The following is a 22,576-nucleotide window of genomic DNA, read 5'->3' on the forward strand; positions in this document are numbered from 1 at the left end:
TGTGATCTCTAAGCACACTTGTCCCAACCCCTAGATGAAGCCCGAAAGGAAGGAGCCTCTCCCCCTATACACAGGAATGCCACCCAGCCTGGGGACATCGACAGCATCCCCTGGGCACACATCGTGGCTATAATGCCCAATATAGTCACACCCAGCAGCCACCAGGCAGGGGTCAATCTCCCGGGTCTGCATTTAGAGGCCACTTGAGGCTGGCTCGACAACTCCCCTCGGACCGAGTTGCCGGGTAGCCTCCCCCGTGAGGCTTTGGAAGCAGAGCAATCGGATGCCAGTCTTGGCTCCACCACCCACAGGTCTCCCCAAGCCTCAGTTTTCTCTGCTGTACAATGGGGATGATAAACAGGAGAAGCTGAGGTGTCTCCTGGAGGGTGACCCTTGCTGGCAGTGGCACAGCTCTGGAGTATAAGCAAGGGAGAGACCATCAGAAAGGTCAAACTCCCGAAGTTAAGCACTTCTGCAGACAAAAAGCAGCCCGAGGACAGCCAGTGGGGGATGACAGCAGGGTCATAACAGTGGCAGTAAGAGCAAACTCCAGCCGCCCATTGAGACAGGCAACGAAGAGCATAATGGTCAGAAAAGAAAGATGGGAGCTTTAGAGGTGCTTCAACAAATCCAAGATGGAAAGAGCCTAGCCGTTCTTGACTTTCACACCTCACTGCACCACTGGGCAACTAAGGCCCAGAGCGTGCCCAAGGGCGCATCACCCTCGAGCCTGCCTCACCCCTCCACTACTGGAGACATGCCCCATTTCTGGCACTTGCCCCAGGGCCCGGCCCCTCTGGATCTCAGAGAGGCGGCCGCCAAGCTGGACGTGTGGCCCCACCTCCCTCCCCCTCTGCTTTCCTCTGTCTGGCCGCGCCTCCTTGTGCATGGAGTGCACGCAGTCCCGGCCCGCCAGCAGTGGGACCTTCCTCCGCAGGCCTGAGCTGCTGGCTGCAGCAGCCTGGCCCGAGGCCCAAGGAATGAGCTCGGCGCCCTGCCGGGGCCCCAGCCACGTGGTGTCTCCACTTCCCCAGGTCGGGGCCCCCGGGGAACTGGACGCCTTGTACTTTGAGCAGAACAAGGCCCAGGAGGAGACAGAATCAGGCTCCGGGGTGAGACTCCAAATTCTGTCTTAGCTACAGCAACTCGGAGGAATAGATGTGAACAAAGGGGCTGTGGTCCTTGTCACCACCTCCGCGGCAGGATGCCAAGGTCTCAGGAGGCCTCTGAGAGCCACCTCAGCCACTCCCCTGTCTCCAGGCACTGTCTAGCCCAACTGTCTGCTCCAGGAGGTGGGCTGTAGGGGCAGAGGGAAGCCTGAAGCCTCCAGGATCTGAAGTCCTGCTAATGTCTCGAAGGTTCAGCTCCCTGACCTACAAAATGGTCAGTTCTGTCAACTCACCTGGCGTAGCCGGCCTGAAGAGCTGAGATGCTGTCATGCAGTCCCCGTACCTCTACTGCACCAGCACGTGCAGTTAGGGTTTGCATCAACAGTGGGAATACAGAATAACCTCTCGGAAGAGCCCACAGAAGGATCTCGGGGACCTCTTTACAACGTGGAGATTCTTCACAGTCGGGAAATTCCTGTATGAGCCTAACCTGCATCCTTCCTGCCACACTTTGAGCAGCCTGTAGTCTTTTCTAGAACACGTGTGCACCTCAAGGGTGCTGACTTAGACCCCTTGAGGTCACGATGCTGAGCATGTTTTCACCCTGCCCTTTTGGAATCCGCTAGGGAACCCATCCAGGAAGGGTCACCCCAGGGAACAAAGGAGGGGATAAGGGAGTCAAGGTCTCGCCAGGATTCCAGGGTCACCAACAGCCCCAGGGGGCCCTAGCTCAAGTATGGGACCCTGGGGACCACACCCCCCCAGCTCATAGCACCACCGCAGCTAAAAACTTTCATCTGTTTTGGCCTCAGTTTCCCCAGCTGGAAACATGAGTCCTCAGTCACTTTGCTCCCTGCTCCCCACAGTCTGAGAACTGAGAAGACCCTGAAGCCAAAGTTCACCCCAGGAGAAGCCCTTCCCACCCCAGATGGGCGTGTGGCCTTGGGCAAGTCCCAGTTGTCCCTGAGCCACACGCCAAGGAGATGGAACCAGGCTTGGGCCTTTCCAGCTGTAAGCTTGGGGGTCTGCCGGCCTGACTCACTACATACGACCAGGCTTGCAGGCCCGGCCAGAGGCCACGAGGCACGCTATGAACAGCGGCCGGCCTTGCCAGGCGCTCCAGCAGGCTTGACGGTGAATTCAGAGCGCCTGCCCGACAAGAGGACTCACTTGCAGTGTCTTCCTAATTCCTGTGAGAGACCCTTGTCCCACCTGTGAAGGTCCCTGTGCCAGACGGGACAGCCCAGGAGAAACCCCTTCAGCTCCAGCCGAGTTTGTAACATCTTAATATCCGGACCCCTCCTCAGAAAAACCACAACACATTTTTCATTCTAGCAGAGGTGAGGAGACGAGAGCTTTAGACTAAGCTTTCCTCTGGAGTTAAAGATGCAAGCACAGAGAGAAGTATGAGGTGAAGAGCAAGCAAGGGTCCTGGGGTTGAATCCTGACTCTGCCACTCACCTTGCTGTGTGACTTCGGGCAACTCACTGGCCTCTCTGAGCGATGTCTGTCTGACAAAGAGGTTGGGCCAGCTCATCACTAAGGTGCCTGTGGCCCCGGTCTGCTCTGACCTCTACTGTCTCTTTCTCGGCCCCCATCAGCAAAAGATTGCCACGCACCCTCCTTCCTGACCTGATGCCGAGGAGGCCGTGTGCATGAAGCCTGCTGTTCTGCTTGCTGGAGAGAGATGAACTGCAGCAAAATCATCACCGGCCCTGCCAGAAATGAGGCCAGCTGCGATCTGGCATGAGGGACTTCGGCTCATTCTCCTGACATTTCCTCTTGCTAATAAATACCGAGGAATCGCTCGGCCCAAAGCTTTGACAGGAGGAAATTTGCAGAAGGAGTTCCCCCGACCCCCAGCCCACCAGCCAGATCAAGGGCTCAGGAGCACAGGGGGATGTCCCTAAAGACCACTTAAGGAGCATATGGGCCGAGGGCATGGCAGACTCAGAGGCCCGGCACGAGCAGAGACAAAGCCCAAGGGACTCTGTGACATGAAGTCCTATCGCATACGTATCAAGTCAGATCTGATGCAGATCTGATTTGCCGGTCATGGTGGCTGGACCAGGACCAAGGGGCCTTTCACGGCCCTCAGGGGGACTGTGTGGCCATAGCACTATTTTGCTGAAGGAAGGGGGGGGTCCCTCCCACCCATGCCCAACACTGCCGTGCAAGGAAACACCCCCATCATGAAGGACGGGGCAGAATCCTAGGAAGCGAAAGGTGAGGAGCAAGGAAGAAGAAATGAATTGTCTGTTACGGGAGCTCGAGGCCTCAGAGGGTCTCTGAGCAAACGGCTTTGACTGAGTCTTGGTTTCCGAGTCTGGAAAATGGGTGTAGTCCATCTAACCTCAAAGAATCGGTGGGAGAATCCTATGTAGTTCAGCTACCATGCAAGTAAAAGGGCCTCAAAAAATGTTGCTTTCGGGGGGACCATTCTCACTATATGTTCTGTCGCCAGCACCTGGCGCATGGTAGGTGTCCAATAAAGTTTTGTTGACCGAGAAATGAATGAGCGGCCTTGTCTCACACGCACGTAGGAAAACGGCACTGAGCACCTCAGACCCGGTGCTGCCTTCTCGGCCACGCGCTGCCCGGCTTTCAGCTCCAAGGAGCAAACAGGTACGTGGCAGGGAGAAGGGGCCACTAGAAGGAGGAAAAAGGGGGAGGTGGAAGGGGCAGCTGAGGCATGGCCCTGCTGGCAGTCCCTGTCGTCGTAGGGTGGGCGGGGTGGAGAAGAAGCCACAGCATGCCCGGGGTTTTCAAGGGTCTTGCCTCCTCTATGCTCAGGGGACTCCGGAATCCATTCACTCGATAGCAACACTTGGGGCAAGAGGGGAAGGCTCTGGTTGCCCCATCCCAGCCCAGCAATGACTCTCCAAAGCCCCAGACCTTGGCCACATCATCCACCCCCTGAGCTTCGAGCTCCGTATCTAGGAAGTGGCAATGCCTGGTCCTCTGTCAGGCTCCCGGGAGAGAATCTGAGCAAACTCCTCATGGATGGCTCTGGAGGCAGGCCTGGGTGATGGGACAGGGCCCAGCTGAGATAATCGAAGTAAGTAAACTGGCCCTACCCTGCAACTTAAACTCTGGGAAAACAGGCCCAGAGAGGTAAAGCCATTGGTTCAAAGGGACAAGGCGCGGAGAGCCTCAGCCACCCATGAAACTCCAAACAGGAACAATGGCTGCCACTCTGACGGAGCATTTACTATGTGAGGAGCATAGCATAAAGACCTCATGAGCTAAAAGCTATTTTCCCTATTTCTCACCTGGGAAAACTGTAGTGCAGAGGCTTTGAGCCAACAATGCCCCAGGGCCTTTGCACCTACTGTTCTGTAAACCTGGAAAGCTCTTCCCCAGGTAGCCACAGGGCTCCCATTCTCACTTTATTCAGGTTTCTCAGGAAGTAAGGATTCCTAGATCAAATTATCTACTAGTCTGTACCCCCGTCTCCCTACCCTACTTTGTCTTAACACTAGGCACCATCTGACATTCATTCTTTCATTGTTCATTCTCTTGTTCAATCGTTGTCTGTCTGTCTGCCCATGAAAATGGGAACTTTGTCTTGCTCACTGCTCAGCACTAACTACAGTGCCTGGCCCACAGTATATACTTAATATTCACTGGGTGGATGGATGGATGGATGGATGGATGGCTGGATGAATGGATGGATGGATTGGTCTCCTTGCCCAAGGTCACCTAGCTTGAGGAGCAGATCCAGACGCCAGCCCAACCCTCACAGACATCAGGTCCTTGTCCTGAAGCCAGAAGCATCATGTGCTACTCCTTTGCCCAGATCCAGGTGTCAGGTGTGAGACCTCAGGGCACGGAGGGGCTGTTGGCCATAGGGAGGTCTAGGTCTGAGGGTGAGATTTCCCTCTAGTCCTAGAGACAGGACCTGGATCTTGCTTCCCTTTATATACCTCACTTGGCCCCAGAGTGTCCAGATCCATATACTACAACAGGTAAGTTGCCCATGAACATGCACGTCAACCCCAGGATCACAGATGTGCCCTTTCTGGGCACCACTGAGTGCTCCTGGCCCCCTTCCAGCCACCTGTCAAGTTCTAACCTCTTCCACAGTCCCTTCTCCATCAACCACCAGCAGAAGGAAGCCCAGACCCCAAGCTGACAATGCTTCCGAGTCTAGGGATTACACTGTAGGCGGCCACAAAGGGCCTTAAGCCGCCAACAGAGGTTAGCCTGAAAGAAATATGCCTCAATTATAGTCCAGGGTCTCCCTTAGTTGGCAGCAAGGACACCGGATATATCACTCCACCTCACGGGGGAGCCTCAGTTTACCCTTGTGAGTAATGGGGATCATTGGAATTAACGTCTTGCCCATCTGGTGAAGATTCTAGGGCATTCACTTTTTACACCATTACTACCAGCCAGTGAATCTGAGAAGCTGTCTTGATCCACCATTGAGATCAGAAGCCCTGGAGACTAATGGAATTGTTAGAATCCCGGTTCTGTTGTTGACTGTGAAACTGTGGGCAAGTTACTTAACCTCTCTGGGCCTTGGCTTTCTCTTCCTGCCCCGCAGATGCCCTACGAAGGGGAAGACAATTTCCTGCCACAGTGGAGAATCCTGGGCAAAGCCGGTGAACTGGAGGTTACTGCCAGCCCCTCTTGGGGTCACACCTGTTGCGAGCCTACCCACACACCCCACCGCCCTCTGGCCTTGTGTGCACACGAGTAACACTGGCCACCCCAAGACAGCTTGGAGACTGAGGGTTTTCCTTGACAGGGGCGCAGACGCTGGTCTAGCCATGATCCCCCAGTCTGAGCAGGCCCATGGACACTAGTAAGCCACACAAAAGAAGCCCCCAGACCCAGGACCACACTGCACAGCAACGGTTACACACATACACACAGATGCACCATCCGGGAGGGGCCCAGAGCCATGGCACCCCCCAGCTCCAGCCAGGCAGCAGCTGGCCAGTGTTCTGGCAGTGGGGACACAAGGCCCAGACAGCCCCACATGCTGGCCCACACACTCAAAGCAGAGCAGTGGCGGGGCAGACAGAAGCAGAGAGCGCCCACGCTGCAGGTGGACGGGAAGTCAGATTCACCCATAGAGTCTGCATAATAGACACGGAAAATCTTTACCGGCCTACCCATCTTGCCCCTCTTGCCAGGAACGCCAGGCAGGCCCTGTAGGGGAGAGACAGGGAAGAGATCAGAGCAGAATTCCACAGGGGACAACCAGTGTTGCCCCAAACTGGCCCCAGAGCCACCCACGAGAGGAAGTCGCGGACGACCTCGTGCACAAGGCCGCACACGGCAGGTGCCAGTTACGTGCAGGTCAGAGGGATGGTCCTTACGCTCTACGGGGTTGGGGGCTGCATGGGCCCGGGCTGGGGAGATGCCTAGGAGAACACCCAGCGTTCCTGGTATTGAGCAGGTGCTCCCGCTGCCCTCCCGAGGTCTTGGTGGCTGGTGAGGTTACAAGTGGGATCCCAAATACGGGCTGAGGCTGGGAGGGACGGGGAGGAAGGTGCCGAGGCCTGCGGGCCATGGGGTCTCTGCCATTGCACCACGAGTACACGTAACTGTAGACGACGGGTAACCATAGGAGTATGGCCGTGTCCAAGAACACTTTATAAAAGCAGACGGCTGGCAGGATCTGGCCCACATGCCCCAGTTTGCAGACACTTGGTCTGAAATATAAAGTGGGCCCATTTCTCGTTTGCTGAAAGCCCTTCAGAAGCTCTCCAGGCTCTCAGAATCGAGCCTCCTTCCTGACCTCGGCCCTGACCGCCCGTACAACTTTGCCCAGGTGCTCCATCCAACCTGTCTCCTACCACTCCGGCCTCGCGCTCAGAGCTTCGACTGTGTGGACCGTTAAACTTGCCAAGTTATCATACCTCCCCGGACTTTGCACACACCATCCCTTTATGTATGGAAGGTGTCTGCCCTGACTTGACCCCTTGGCAGACTCCTATTCAACTCAAGGGCATCTCCTCCAGGAGGGACTCCAGGACTTCTCCCGGAAGAGGGAGCCGGTAGGTGGGTGGGAGGTAAACAGAGAAGGCATACTCACTCTCTCTCCATCAGACCCCGGCAGGCCGAAGAGCCCTGGGAGTCCAATGTAGCCCTAGGAAAGAGCAGGTAGGGGGTCAGAGGGACCGAGCGGTGGGGTGTGGCTGGCCCGACCCGTCCCCGCAGCCCCTCACTGCCCTCCCACGCCCAGGCTCCTCTTCCTCGCTGGTGGCAGCGGCGGCTCCCGTGGCTCCTCGATGACACAGGCCTTGAGGCAAGTGTATATGCCCATGGACTGCATGGTGCTGGCTTCCACGATGTAGTCCAAAGGCACATACCCTCACGCCAGGGAAGGGCGCGGGCGCTCGCGGCGGGGAGGCCCGCCCCGCACCGGGGCTCCCGGACCTGCAGAAAGGAAGCTCTTGGCTGGGTTAGAGGCTAGAGCGGTAGCAGGTTCCACCGCTCTGAGGGACCCTGCCGTCTGCCGGTGGCTCCTGCGATGCCTCCTCCCAGGCCTCAAAGGCCCTGGACACGGGGCTCACACCCAGCCATGGCTGCCTGAACGCCAGCAGTCCCAGCGGCTGCCACTCCGGCACGCCGATGTCCCGCCCGGCACACGTATGCCGCGGCATTCAACGCACCCAAGGACACCGCACACGGGCTGTCTGCTCCCCCAGTGGACGGACAAGGAAGCCACACAAGTAGCCACACAGTGGAGCCGGGAGCCCACTGCCCTGGCATGCACCTGATTTTCTACCTTCCGGCCTCTATTCCAGGCACCTTCCACCTGCCCTGCCCACCCCAGGGACGGCAGAGCAATCCCTTCCAAGCCCAGCTCCAATGCTCTCTCTCCTCCAGCAAGCAACCCCTGCTGCCCCACGCCAGAAACCATCTCTTCCCTCCACCCACACACCGCATTTGCTCCTCAGTCAATAGGATTTACCACTTTCTCCGATGTATCTTCATTATCTGTGTCCATGTTTCATGTCCTCATTAGCTTGGGAACTTCTCAAGGGCAGGGGACCCAGCCCAGAGCTCCTATCATTATCTGCACTCTCTAGATGTTTGTGGAATGATTTAATGATAACGCTAACAAAAGCTAACGTTTGCTGAACACAAACTACGTGCCAGGCCCAGTTCTCGGGGCTTTGCACGCAATGAAGCATCTACCGTGTCCTCACTACGCCCGCTTCCCGGAAGCAGGCATTACCAGTCAGCCCCCTGTAAAGGTGTGAACAGTTAGACCCAGAAGTGAAATGACTCACCCAGGGTCACACGGCTGGACTATGATAGAACCAGTATTTGAATTCGAGTCAACTGACTCCTCCTGGGCAGGCCTCCTAACCCCTCGGCTACACTGCCTCCCACAAATGAGCAGCCCACACAGGCTCACACCCATCCCTTCTTCCCAAGTAGGTCAGGAGGTCACTGAGCCTCCTTCCTGGCATTCTGGTAAATATCCATCACTGTAATGAGGGACACTTATTGATCCTGCCGACCAGGGCCTATATCCCAGGTTTACAGATGAGAAAATGAGCTCAGAGACGTCCAGCAACTTGCCCAGCACCCCACAGCTGCTGAGGGCCACAGCAGGTCTCAAAGCCAGCCGCCTGGATTCCAAAGCCTGCGTTCTATTTTATAAATATGGGGCCGGTGGTGGCAGGGTTGGGAGGGTGGCTTGAGTGGCCCCGGCTGATCCAGGCTGCCCAGCGCCCTGTGACCCAGAGAGCGGGGTGCTGGGGCCAGATCAGCTCTCTCCCCACATGTGGTCTCAAGATGCCATCAGCATGGCCAACAGCAAGCAGCCCCAGATGTCATCAGCTTGCCCCTGGGGCCACGGTGCATGGGAACAGCTGGATGAAGGAAAGGAGGCCCAGCATCCCAGGACAGGAGCCTCCGCGGCCCCCGCTGTCACCAGCACCATCAACATCGTCACCGATATCATCACACAACGAGGACCTTGCCCACCTCCCAGATGCTCTAACAGCCACATGTCAGCCCCGCGGATTAAGGTCCAGACTGTGGCCATAAACAGCTTTGGCTCAGGAGTGGAGGCCACATCACACCTGACCCGGCCTGACCGAGGGTTGTGTGACCCATCTGCTGAGCATTCTTTGAGAGGCAGCAAGTCTAGCCCTCAGGACACCGGGTCCCCATCCCAGCCCCGCTGTAGGCATGCAGAGTAAATGGGGGCGCCACGTCCTGACCATGAACCCAGTTTCCTTGTATGTAGACAATGGGATTCCACCATATCATCTCTTCATCTTTCAAACTCCATTTGCCCTCATTCAGTGCACCCAGAACCTTCTCTCCATGGCCCACAGCCCACTTGGGAGCCCCCACCCGCTGCCCCTCTTCAGTAGTACTTGCTTCCAAATTCCTGGTATCTCCATAACTATGCTCGAGGTAGGAACGGATGTCGCTCCCATTGTAAAGATGGGCAAAGTGAGGCTGCTGGCTACTCCGGGTTTGCTCCAGAAGAGGGAGAGCAGATGTTCCATTAGCCTCCGGGCCTGAGCAGCATCACCCATCAGCCACCCCTGCTCTCTAAAAGAGGGTGGTCTCCCCAGACCTCAGTCAGGAGGGGAGCGGGAGAGAGGCCTCTGAGGATTCTAATGGCGACGAAGTAGCCCTAACTTAGGTCACCTAGCACTTGGGATATGCTGGGGGGCATGGCCAGCCCGGGCCTTGTTGTGGCAGCCGGGCCCTGGCCGAGCACCCAGCAGAACCTTTGCTGCCCAGTCTGCCTGGCACGAGAGCCAAGCGGCTTACCTGGCTCAAGGATCCCCCATCACCTGCCCGCCCTGCCGCCCTCTGCTCTCCAGAGAGCACTCAGGTGCGAGGACAGAGCCCCAGCCCCCCTGGCAGACACTGTGTAGAGACCCCACAGCCCTGACCTCCCATCAGGACTGCTAGGGGGGCGGGTACTGACCTCCCAGGGCCCCACCTGAGTGGCACTTGCCAAAGCCCACTTACCCGGCTGCCTTTGGGGCCAGGGTCTCCTACCGGTCCGGGTAACCCCTGTAACATAAAACACAGAGGGGCAAGGACATATGGAAACGTCCTACCTGCTGCCAACAACCCAGGGCAAATCCTGTCTCCTCTGGGCCTCAGCTGCCCCCTCTGTAGAAGGAGAGTGGGCTTAGACCTGCGGTCTTCACCCTGAGGCCCCCACCTCTTCGCCAGAGTCCCAGGGAGTGGCCGGAGGTGGGGGGGAGGGGGACTGAGTAGGAGGAGCCTCTGGAGCCCCACCCCCACAGCACCAGAGGCCTTTCTTCTGTTCTCTTTGAGCAACCTGTGCCCTACTGCCTTCAAAGAGAGGGTTCCTTGGTCCAGCCCCCTGAACAGCCCTTTCTTCAGTGCCCACCCGGCGGGCGCAGCTCCTCAGCCCCCAGCCTGCCGCCTCCCTCTGCCTGGGGGGGGCGCCCGTGGCCATCTCCACACCACCATGGCCACCGAGCTTCCAGAAGCCATATACTGCACCTGCCTGCCAGGGTAACCTTTGGCCCCTGGGCTGCCCTCAGGTCCTGGCTGCCCCTGTAAAGGAACGAAGAGAAACATAAGGAAAGGAGAGGACCTTGCCCAGCTCTGAGTCTGGGGGGCTGTGGGAGACTGAGGCTTACAATGGACAAAGAGAAGGGCAGGAATGTGAGATGAATCAGGAGGAAGGGGAAGCCACCAGCCTGCTGCACAACCCGCACCCCCCCCCCAGCCCACCCCTCTGTGAAACCGGTCAGACCAGCTCAGAAGGACAAAACCCCCTGTGCTAGCAGCCCAGGACTGAGAAAGCTCTGAGGAGCCCTGGCTGGCTCTCCCACGCTGGCAGGGGCTGCTGTTTGACTTGGGCCAGCACAGCCGAAATTCCTGCAAACCCCGTGGCGACATGTATAATATCCCCTAACATCGCCCGGAACAGGCCAGCTATTCATGGCTCTAACTGGAGTCGAGTGGCTCATGCCAACGCCAGGCCGGCGTGGACTCCAGCCCCTTCAGGCAGCTGTGGCTGGGGGAGAGGTGGGGTAGGGTTGGGGCCCCAGCAGGATGGGAGGCAGAGCTGCCTGGCTCTGGGGCTCACTCATGGAACGGGGCCGGGGAGGAGGCCAGGGGCAGGCAGGGGCTGGAGCGGGTGGAGAGCAAACAGGGCAGAGCTGAGGCCGCGGCCCTCACCTGTTCTCCAGGGTGCCCCGCCGGTCCAGGATAGCCCTTGTGTCCCTGTGGGGGGAAGAAATGACATCAGCCTGGGGAAGGCACCCCTGGGCCTGTGGACCGGATGGCAGAGGCCCAGCCTCCCTGCCTGCCTTTTCAGCACTGCCTGCTCGTGGACGTCAGCAGGGGTGCAGTGTGGGTTCAGCGACCAGCGAATGGACATATGTCCATCAAGGTTGGTAGGTTGCTGCGGTTTCCTCTGCCACCAATTGCTCTCAGACCAGGAGCCATCAGTAGAGTTGTTCACCCTTTGGGCGGGCTTTGGGAGCAGAACTGGGATACGGCACGTGTAGTGGAGTGATGCTGTATCCCAACCATCCTTTCCAAATCTGCACAGGGGTGAGCCCGTCCAAAGCCAGGGTGGAGTGATTTCTCAAGGGAAGGGTGGGCCAATTAGGACCTTCAGGTCTGGGATATGCTCAACCACCATGTAATGCTGGGATCTGGGTCAAGACCTGCCCCTCCTCACAAGCCCCCTATCAGAAAAGATCTCACACATACCGACCAAATACATTAACCAAAATACATTAACCCGCTGGTCCCAGCTCTCATTCCGGGGAGGAAGAGGCCACCCAAATGCCTGAAGGACTCCGGCAACGAGCGAGTACTAACCCTGACCCTCTGTCCCCGTGGTCCACGGCCAGGTGTCTAGATCGAGAATCAAACAAGTGTGTGCTTTCACGTGGCCCTAGGGATGAACCACTCGAGCCATGTCCTAAGACTTAGGGGCTCTCTGAAGGGAAACCCCAGACTTCAAGCTTCCATCGCCTTAGAGCAGCTGTAAAATAAGACGAAGCAAGGGTTTCCATTTCAGAGAGGGCAGCCACACAGATCTCCATTAGGCCCCCTTACACAGAGAGCCCAGGGCTTGGTGCAGACACTAGCCCTCATCTGCTGTGCAACCCTGGTGGGTTTCTAGCCTTCTCTGGACCTTAGCCAAGGGTGTTAGCTCTGGTGTTTGAGAACTCCAACGTTCTGCGGCTCCCCCAGAGGGTGATAAACGAGATGAAGCCTGTGGACCCCCTCTGTGCACTCCTGTTCACCCAAGACTACACCTCCATGACCTCCTCTGGCCCTTATGACAGCCAGACGAGGTGTGGGGCAGGGGAAGGCAGGGATTCCCATCTCCATTTTACAGAGGAGAAAACTAAGCCCCAAGAACTTGCTCTGAGTCCCACTGCTAAGAAGCAGAGGGTTCACACTCACCGCGGGCTCCTTCTGACACCCGAGGCCACCTCGGGCATGTACAGTTCATGCATGTACACACACACGCACACACACACACACACACACTCAGCACCACCCGCAAGCCCCCGGGAAGCAGGACTCTTAATTACAAACAGCAGAGTTGGTTTGATCCAAGACGTTTGGGGAGTTTACAAGCATTCCTCCTGCACCTACTCATACCTCAGGACTGCTCAGCGATATGATTACATCTCATTTGGGGCCCATGAGGTTGATGCAACATGGGAGAGTTTTCTACCCTGGGCACATGGTCTTTCTCCCATTGAGCAAACAGAAGCATAGGCTGCAGCCGGTGGCTCGCATGCAGAGTGGCTAAGATCTCTCGTTTCGGGCTGATCTGGAACCATCTTGCCTCGCTACTGGATGGCCCTACGAGCTGGAGCCACTGAGGTCACCTCTCTGAGCTTTGCTTTCCTCTTTTGGAAATGGAAATATAAGGGTTGGCCTATGGGTCACATGACACGTGTGGAAAGTACCCAGCACCGTGTCTGGGGTTGAATTCAAGGGCCCTGTAAAGACCAGCTGCTGTTACCATCATGACCTTCCTATTTCATTCATTTATTCGACGAACACTGAACTTCCATGCACTGGTACCACTGTAGGCATGGGGTGAGTGAGAAGACAACATCCTTTGCCTTAATGGAGTTTATGGTCTAATTAAGGTGATATAAAAACAAATAAATATAAAAGATAATGTCTGCAGGAGGGGCAAATAAGGAGTTGTTGTGTCCGTGGGCGGAGAGTTTCAGTTTTGCAAGACGGAAAGGTCTGGAGTTGGGTTCCACCGTGATGTGAATGTACTTAGAACTACTGAACTGCACCATTAAACATGGTTAAGGTGGTAAATTTTATGTGGTATGGTTTTTACCATGATTAAAAATAAAAATTTTAAAAATGGTGCACCCATGCTCATGACGAGCACTATGAAGAAAAGTGAGCAGAGTCAGACGACAGAGAGAGGCTGTGTTGGGGACAGAGTGGGACAGCAGGTGGGCAGCAGGGCAGGCTGCTCGAAGAGGTAAATGAGCTGAGCTAGCTCTGGGCGGAAAGGTGTTCCAAGCAGAGGGAACAGCAGGTGCTAAAGACCTGAGGCAAGAATGCTCTCCAGTGGGTTTGAGGAAGAACAAGATCTATGTGACTGGAGCAGAACGGGTGAGGGGTGAGGCTGGAAGGTGGTGGTTAAGAAGAGGCCAGAAGCCAGAGCGCAGAATGCATTAGGATGGCAGCAACTCACAGGGGGATTTGGAGCAGGGACGTGTCATAATATGACACATGTAGTCGCCTTTATTAGCCTCTCTCCACTTGGAACTTGCACATGAGGAAGAGCAAGCAAAGCCCTGCTCACGAAGAGCGGAATCGAGTCTTGAGCTCAGGCTGTGTGATTCCACTCAGGCAACTGCCTTCTCTGAGCCTCACTCTGCCATTCTCAGCCGGCCTCGGGTTGCTGCAAAGAGCCAATGCAATCACAGGGCAAAGATCCCAAGAGAACCATGAAAGGGAACCAGGGAGTCCCTGAGCATCACCAGCTCTTTTGGCTTCCCCTGCAGCCAGAAAGAAATTGCCAGAAAGCAACACTTCGGCAGAGAAGGACCACTAGTGAAATCTCAGAAGATTTCAAGTAAACCCTTTACTCAGGACACAGAAAAAAGGAAATGAATGATCTTCAGGGACGTGGGCAGTGACCTGCCCTTTGCCTGGCCTGGTACTAAAGCCTTAAATAAATACATCCGTTCATCAACTCCTTGCAATCACCCCCTAGCAAGTAAGAATTACAAGGCACACTTGCCAGATGAATAAACAGACTCAGAGAGGTGAAGAGACTTTCCTGAGGCTACACAGCTTCCCAGGGGCAATGCCAGGCTGTGACTCCAATCTCTATATCCTAACCACCCAATCATGGGATAAGACATACTTACCGAGGCCCAAGGCCCACCTAGAAGAGCCACAGGGCTACAGAAGGAAAGACCCCCTTACAGACCCTCATCCCCGGGATAGAGCATATGGATCATTGCAGCATTACTAGGACAGAAGATGGTCGTGGAACCCTGGAATATCTGAGGTGAAAGGGACCTAAGCCATCAATTTGACCACCTTTGTCATTGGACAGGCCTGAGAAACTTCCCAGAGGGAAGGGACTTGGCCAAGGTTACTTAGCAAGTTATGGCCAAGCCCAGACTGTTCCCTAGGACTCGAGACCCACTGGGCTGTGCTTTGTCCAAAAGGCCACAATTCCTAGGTCTGTCCCAATCATCGCACCCTAAAGGGCCTTGAACATTGTCGTGAACACCCATTTCTCCTGTCTGGCTGAGAGCAGCAGAGACTGAGCACAGCCAAGGCATGGGGTGAGGGTGGGGGAGGTTCCTATGCTCCCTGGAAGTACCTTGACACTGTTTACCAAGCTGGGGCCAGCCAAATAGCTTCAAATGACAGGGCCCCAGGACCTGGAAGAATCTAAGCCATTATCTTCTCCTGGGCCCCAGCAATTACGGGGTGGGCAGTAACCGCAAGGTGGACCCACGGGCAGTGATTTCCCCGTGTGCGATAGGTGCGTGGCTGGTACTAGGGGAGAGCAGATGCTTCGGGGGAGCTCCAGGGACCACGGAATCTGTAAGGGGCCTCTGGCTGCCCAGCAGGCGGGTCTCCACAGGACCCGTGTTTATAATAGAACTCGGTCTATATTTTGGTTGGGGAGCCAGATTAATCATTGCTTACAACGCACAAGGAGAAACCAGACATCACCTCACTGTTGCTGCAGACAGTCTCCCCGTCGGCCGGGATGCTATTTGGGCTTTGGGCAGGGAGGGTGGAGGCGGGGGGTCCTGCTTTTGCCTGGGGGTCCTGGGGAGCAACGCGTGCCTAGACCTCAGCCATTCCTCCGGGCTCCACCTCAGTGTGTGCAAGGTCCCAACTTCTCCTGCAGTAAAATGGAACTCACCATACTTGCTTAGCGCTCCGGCAAACTCCTCACGAAACTTCTCTATCGCCTCAGCAGACACAGCCCCATTTAACAGAAAGGATCAGCGAGGAAGAAACATGCCAGGAGGCAGAGCGACTCATTACACGGTACTGGCCAAGTCCTTGCTCCTCTCTGAACCTCAGTTTCCCCAGCTGGCCTCTTAAAGCATTGCGTTAGGGTGCCTAGGTGGCTCAGGCGGTTTAGCATCTGACTTCGGCTCAGGTCATGATCTCACGGTCTGTGGGTTCAAGCCCCGCATCGGGCTCTGTGCTGACAGCTCGGAGCCCGGAGCCTGCTTCGGATTCCGTCTCCTTCTCTCTCTGCCCCTCCCCCACTCGCACTCTGTCCCTCAAAAATAAATACACATTAAAAAAAAACCATAAAGCATTGTGTTGGCTCAGAAGTTGTAAGATTCAAAAATGTGTGGTCTGCCTAAAAGCACAGTCCCTCATGACACAGCCAGGCATCTGACAGCAAAGTCTGCTCAGGGGGTACCTGAGACAGGTCGGGCAGGAAGACACAATTTCTGTATGGCTCACGCATTCATCCACTGGTTCATTCATTCAGCTAAGGTTTGCTGAGCCCCAAGGATGACCCTGTGTTACACACTAAGAATACACTGGCGAGCAAAACAACCTCATTCCCTACCTTCTAGAAGGTAACAGATATTAAGTGGAATGAGGGAGAAGCACCACGTGCTAGGACAGTGTAGACGGCCAAATGAAAGGAGTGGCATTGTAAACGGGCTTGAAGGAGGCACTGGATTGGACAGCAGAACAGGAGTAGAGCAGTGGGCAGGGGCCCCAGAAGCCCAGGGCAGCCCAGCAGCAGGGGAGCCTGGAGAAGGTTCTTGGCAGGGGCTCTGCATGGAAGTGGCCAAGTCAGGGGGCATCAGGAAGGCCCGTGGGCAGGGTGACGGCTGCAAGAGGGAGCCAGGAGGAAGTTTCAACTGAGTACCAATTTTGCATGAGTCACGTCTACGTGGGGCCGTGTGTTAAGAAAGATCCCGAGGCCTGCAGATGCGTGTGTCCGGCACTGTGCTAAGCCCCACACAAGGAAACAAGGGTGAACAGGTCCTCTGTGCACTTGCTCCAGCTGACAATGTGCCAAGGACACCAGTGAGTCTCCTGCCGGAGTCCCAAAGGGGCTGAGAAGATGGGCTGGATGGTCAGAGGGCGGAGGCGTGATTTCTGCCTGGGGGTGCTGGGGAGGCGCTCTTGGAGAAGTCAGTGGTTGAGAACAGGGTCGAGGGACAGAGGCGTAAAGACGAGTGTGGAAGAGAGAGCGTGCCAAGGGCAGGGAGGCAGGGAGGTCCAGGGCACATCAGATCAGGAAGAGGGCTTCTACGCCGCAGAGTTGCTCTCGGCCTCGGCTCCGCAGCCACTGTGGGCTGTGAGTCTCTGCCGTGGAGGCTGTGAGGCTGTCCTGTGCATCGTAGGATATTCAACAGCCTCCCTGGCTTCTACCCGTGAGAAGCTAGTAGCCTCCCCCTCCCAGCTCTGATGACCAAAACTGTCTCCAGACATCGCTACCTGTTCTCCGGGGCGGGGGACCACATCACCCCAGCTGGGAAGCGCTGCTCTAAGGGAAGAAAGCAGGAGGGTCAGACAAGGGACGGCACAGGACTCCGCCCTCCCAAGGTGCAAATGGGGGTCTGGTAGCCTTCTTGACTAGCGGAGGGGGGTTACCTGGTAACCAGGCTAGATGATGGATGGGACCAGAGGGGCAAGACCCTCGGTGTTTATCCTTCGTGGTCATCACGATCATTTGTTCATTCAACAAATTGGTGTGTGGTGCCTACTGAGCACTGGCCCCATGCCAGATGTGACATCTCGTTTCATCCAGCCTCTCTTCCTGAATCCCGACCACTCCCTGACGCAGCTGAGGCCCAGATACGTGAAGCTACTTGCCCAAGCTCGCACAGCAGGAGAGGGGACAGAGCTGGGTTCTGTCCGGGTCTCTCTGGCCTGGTCTGCGGGCCTGCCCAGCCCGTGGGAATTGGCCCAGCAAAGGCCTTCAGCAAGCTGGACGGCAGGCAAATGACCCTTCTCAGGTGGGGAGGTTCTTTGTCACTTGATGGTCCCACTCTTATTTGAGAAACTATTTCAATCAGCGTTGTGCAGACAGAAAGAGCTTGAAGGTCAGAGACCTGGGTTCAAATCCCAGTTCTGCCGCTTAGCGACCCTAGAAGGTATTTCCATTAAATCAGTGGCCCTTGATCTCAGCTGCAGCTAGGAATCTTGTACCTGGGTCGCATTCACACCAAATGAACCAGAATCCGTGCGGTGGGGTCCACAGCCCCCCCACTGGTTCTAAGGCACAGTGGGGCTGAGAAGCACCGTTATAGACTTCATTCTCCATGAGGCCCTCGATGAGTTCATTCCCAGGGTCAGTATGGGGCCCGGTACCTACGTCTATATTTGCTAACCAATTGGAAGAATGAATGAATGAATGAATGAATGAATGAATGAATGAATGTCTATTTGAGCCTCAGTTTTCTCAGCTGTAAATAGGCATAATACGGCTTTAACTCTTGGAAGCTATTGTGAGACATCAATATGACCAAGGACAGTCCCTCTTTGCACACCCTCTAATTTGTCACGCTATTGAATATGGGAACCCCCCAACCCAAACTCCCTTTCTCCTGCCGATTTTTGCCCATTCGTCATTTGTCCTTCTATTTTTACTGTTTTTCTTTTTATTATCTGTCTCCCTGTCACACACACAGGGACGCAAGCTCTGGGGAGGACAGGGATTTTTGTCTATTTGTTCAGCGCCCCCCCCCCCCCCCCCCCGCCGCCCCATGCCTTGCATCCTGCCTGCCACGGAATAAGCATTCTACCAATGCTGTTAAATAAATGAATAAATAGGATAACTGGCGTCACACTGAGGTGACAACCACATTTAATGTGCTGGTGAGCAAACAGAACGCTGACTTCACCCCTCACCCACTGATGTCCCCTCTCCCCAAGGCTCCCCACTCGAGATGATGCAGGAAAGCCACGCAAGAGGATCAGGACGAAGTGGCTGCTGTTGTCACCAAAGACGCTCCTGGGAGGAGAGAGTGCTCACCAACAGTGATGTTTCTAGGTGCTATTCTAGCCCATCAGTCCTCCTCTCCGGCTCCCACCACTTGGTCAGGGGTCCCTGCCTTGGGACCCGTGCTGCCCCATGCTCTGCCCACCTCCCTCCACAAGCAGGTGACCCTGGTCAGCCACAGACCAAACTCCTGTGTGTCAGCCTCAGCCGGGGGCCTGAGGGGCTCGGCGTAAATGGCTTTGCCAGTTTTCCAACCGCACGGAGGCTCGTCCTCAGCTTAGAAAAGACGCCTCTCCCTTCTCGGGTAAGCTGGTCCCCCTCGGATGGGGGCTCTGGGCCCCCTCAGACATCTGCCGAGAGCAGGGAGCCCTGGAACCCAGGCAGGAGCTGGTCTAGTCTGCTTTTCCCATCTCCTGCCACCTCTGCTGGACTCCCACCCCCACGCAGAGCGAGACCACCACTGGCTGCTTTATGAGCCGGTGCTGGAAAGAGACTTTTCCACTCACACCTCATCCATCAGAAAGTACTGGAGCATGGAGGGGAAGCGAGTGGGGAGAGGGAGTCCCTCTGTGTTCTCTGAGCCAGAAAATACCATGTTTCCCCAGCTCACAGACAGCCACGGACTCCTGTCTGGGTCTGGCCTCTTCAGATTTATGGCGTGGCCTGCTCTGGCCGCGGAGGGTGAAGGGGATGCAGGGGACGTGATACTCCAAGTCCCCCTGTGCCACAGGGACCCTCAGAGCAAGGACAAGACGGAGCCAGGAGATACCACGTCTGTCCAGGTGAGAACCAGATGGCCCAGAGAGAGGGTGGCTGCAGCCACAGCTGGGAGCCAGGGCGGAAGCTGAAGACACGGCTATAGGCCGATGTGCCTACTGGGAACCCCATCAGCGATCTTGCAAACAGTAATGGACCCTTGACCTACATCATCCACCCCCACCACCCCAGTTTCCTGAACACCTACTACGCGCAGGCCCTGTGCTCGGCTCATCAGGGAGAGTGACAAACCAGATTCGTACACCCTGGTCGGTGAGGCTAGACTTGGAGAGGCGGAAAATAACTAAGATGGGCCAAGGGTCCTGGAGCAGAGTGGAGGCTCCTGGCCTACAGGCTGGGGCTCCAGGAGGACTTTCTGGAATAGGCACTAGCATTGTCAGTCCCAGAAGATGAGAGAAGCTGGGAAGCTAGAGAGAAAACCCACTGGACAAAGCAAAGCATTGAAACCAAGGTGTACCTTTCGTCCAAGAGGTCCTGGATTCCCAGAGAGCCCAGGCAAGCCCACGTCGCCCTGCAAAACACAGACAAAGGGGTGAGGCAGGGGACGGGAGCAGAGACCCTCGTGAAATTGTAGGTGTGCCCTCGTATGGCCAGCTGTCTGTGAACAGGATTCCTGGAGGCCCAGAGGCCTCTGAGGGGCGTGAGGGCGGCCGAGTGGGCAGATCCCCAGCCCCTCCCCACCAACCCAGTCACTCCACTTGACCTACTTCATACACTGGACTTTGGCACAAGCTAGCATTTAGGGAAAGGCGTGCTGCTAAAACCGTGTTTGAAAACCACTGCCCCAGGGGACACACAACTTGTCTGTCCCGTTCCGATCTGCCCTCTCTGCATTCCTGAGACACCTTCCCTTCTGCCCATTCCTCATCCATGCTGGGCAAGGTAGTCACCCAGTAGGGGACACTTCTGCCATGAGACCAGAGAACAGACAACCCAGGAGCAAGAGAGAAGCCTGGGCCCCTGGACTTTGTCAGACCCGGCTACAAATCCTGCTCTGCACCTGACCAGCTGTGTGACCTCCAGCAAAGGCCTCTGAGGCCTCTGTTTTCTCATCTGCAAGCTGGGCCCATCCATTCTGTATGACAAGGTTTCAATGAGGAGCAAATGGGCATGGATGTGGATGTCTGTACCTAGTAAATGTTTGCTGAATAAAACAATTATCAGGGAGGGTGTGAAGGAATGAGCCACTGTTCTCTTGGGGAAATCAAAGGGAGTTGCCTCTTCTGTGTGGCCGAGCACAGGAGGCTGGGTTGAGAAGCATCAGGAGGGCTCCTGGGCTGTGTCCAGAAGGAAGCCAGACAGACTCGCGTGTTCCTTCCAAGATACGTATGTCTGAGTGCGGGGGGTCCTTAAAGTCTGGGTTCCCCTGTTCCTACCTGTCCTGTGCTCCTTCAAGCTCCTTAATCAGTTTATGGAGGGGAGTGCTTCAGGGATAGATGAAGTCCTCTGGCCTAAGTGTTCTCTCTTCCCCGAGAAACTCTGGTCTCATGGCCCCTCAGAGCTAGGGAGCCCTGAATTTCTGGCCCACCTCCTAGAAATCCACAGACCTGTCCACCCGAATTAACCTCAGAGGGGATTCTGAATGTCTGTTGGAAGCTTCCTGGCTGTATGCTCCCAAGAAGCTTCTGGATGCCAAGGGTCACCTGGAGGGCCCCGCAGAAATGCAGGGCATTACACAAAAGGTCACTCACCAAGGGTTTGTCCATAGGCCAAATCTTTTGTTGGCTTTATTGGCTGCAGCCCCAAAGAAGGTGCAGGGAAAGACCTTGGGTTTGGCATGGGGACAGCTGAAGGACTTCAACGCAAACACCAAACCACACTCTTCCCTCGCCACTTCCCACCCCTGCCTCTGTCACACGGCGGTCTCTGCCAGGGCGTGGCAGTTTCCCTACTGTCCTCTCCCCCGCTTCCCTCAATGCTGGGGTCCCTGGAAACCTACCTTTGCCCCATCGTGGGCCTTTCCTGGTGAGAGCCCTGGGTCCCCTTTCTGTCCCTGAAACAAAAACAATTCCACTTTGGCCACGAAGTCATCTAGAGAGGCCAGCTCCCCACAAGCTCTGCTCAAAGCCTTGCCTCCTACTAAAATGCCCTCCCATCCGTCCCCCCACCGCGGCTCACACACCTCCAGTGGGGTCTTCTCCAGTTCAATTCCTCCCTGTGCTAACACCTTCCGTAGCTCCCTACTGACTGCATGATGACACATCCAAACTCCTCCTTGTGTGTCCCACATCTTCTGTCATCTGGTCCCACCCCTCCTCTGCAGACCTGGCTCTTTCCAGCAGCCAAACCCACAGACAGGGTCCCTCTTCTCCTCGCCAGACCACAGCCCACCCTCAGCCATGCCCTGTGCTTCCCCGCTGCCCGGTCATTGCTCAGGCAGTTACCCCCACCTAGAAGGCCAGTCCTCGACCCTCATTCACCAAGCCATAGACATTCTTCAAGACGCAGCCTGAACGCGTCCTCCCCAACCAACCGGTAGATCTCTGGGTGCCGAGTCCTTGCATGTGTGTATTGCTAAGACCGCCTCCGGGCTTGCTCCCCTGAGCTCTCAGACCGCTTCTGAGAGACACATCTAAGACACATGACCGATTCTCCTTGAATTTCCAGTACACTCACCTTGCTATTCTCCAATTACCGAGGGTCAGTGCAGTAACACCCACTTACATCTGTGCATTACCCTCTACCGTTTGCAAAGCCCTCATCTCATGAGATCCTCACAATAGCCTGAGGAAGCGGGCGAGGGAAGCGCTATCACCCCCCGATACATTTGGGGAAACTGAGACTAGGAGAAGGAAAGGGACTGTCTGAGGCCCCAAGATGAGGCACTGGTGGAGCTAAGACCCCTGAAGTCGTCATTCCCAGGTCTGTGTTCTGGGATGTCCTGGGACCTGATGAGTTAGAAAAGACGGTAAACTGGGGAGAGGCCAGTGAGCAGAGGGTGCCCGGTCAGAGACAAGCACCCTTTATGTCTAGCATATGGAAGCGTCCCCATCATGAGGATCCTGGCTCCCAAGAGCCTGGGGCTGAGGGAAAGGGCCCGTGGAGTTCTCCAGCTGCATCTCCTACAGGGCTCCTGGCTGCCAGCCTGCTCCTTTGGCCCAACATGGCTAAATTACTCAGAAAACAGTCCTTTGGAGAGTTAGTCCACCCTGATGTCACCTTCCAAGAACCCCTGATCCCTGTCCCTCACGCTCACTCCCACGCTCCCTCCCCAGGCTGGGCCCTGAGTCAGAAGTCCTGGGACGAAGGCACGGAA

The 22,576-nt window shown here is 56.0% G+C and overlaps 1 protein-coding gene across 6 annotated transcripts in view; it reads right to left on the reverse strand.

Moving 5' to 3' along the window:
• COL27A1 (collagen type XXVII alpha 1 chain) overlaps positions 1-22,576 on the reverse strand; it is a 140,401-nt gene that overhangs the window by 84,154 nt on the left and 33,671 nt on the right. For 3 of the 6 annotated variants that reach the window (XM_047829187.1, XM_047829183.1, XM_047829182.1), the window contains exons 6-12: positions 21,260-21,313; positions 19,778-19,831; positions 11,265-11,309; positions 10,581-10,634; positions 10,074-10,118; positions 7,159-7,212; positions 6,233-6,269 (exon numbers count right to left, since the gene is read on the reverse strand). In XM_047829187.1, coding sequence (XP_047685143.1) covers positions 6,233-6,269; positions 7,159-7,212; positions 10,074-10,118; positions 10,581-10,634; positions 11,265-11,309; positions 19,778-19,831; positions 21,260-21,313 — 343 coding nt within the window. Of the gene's footprint in view, positions 1-6,224; positions 6,270-7,158; positions 7,213-10,073; positions 10,119-10,580; positions 10,635-11,264; positions 11,310-19,777; positions 19,832-21,259; positions 21,314-22,576 lie in introns of all 6 variants that reach the window. The other 3 variants (XM_047829185.1, XM_047829184.1, XM_047829186.1) reach the window with 2 other exon arrangements.

This window comes from Prionailurus viverrinus, chromosome D4 (assembly GCF_022837055.1).
Source record: "Prionailurus viverrinus isolate Anna chromosome D4, UM_Priviv_1.0, whole genome shotgun sequence".
NCBI lineage: Eukaryota > Metazoa > Chordata > Mammalia > Carnivora > Felidae > Prionailurus > Prionailurus viverrinus.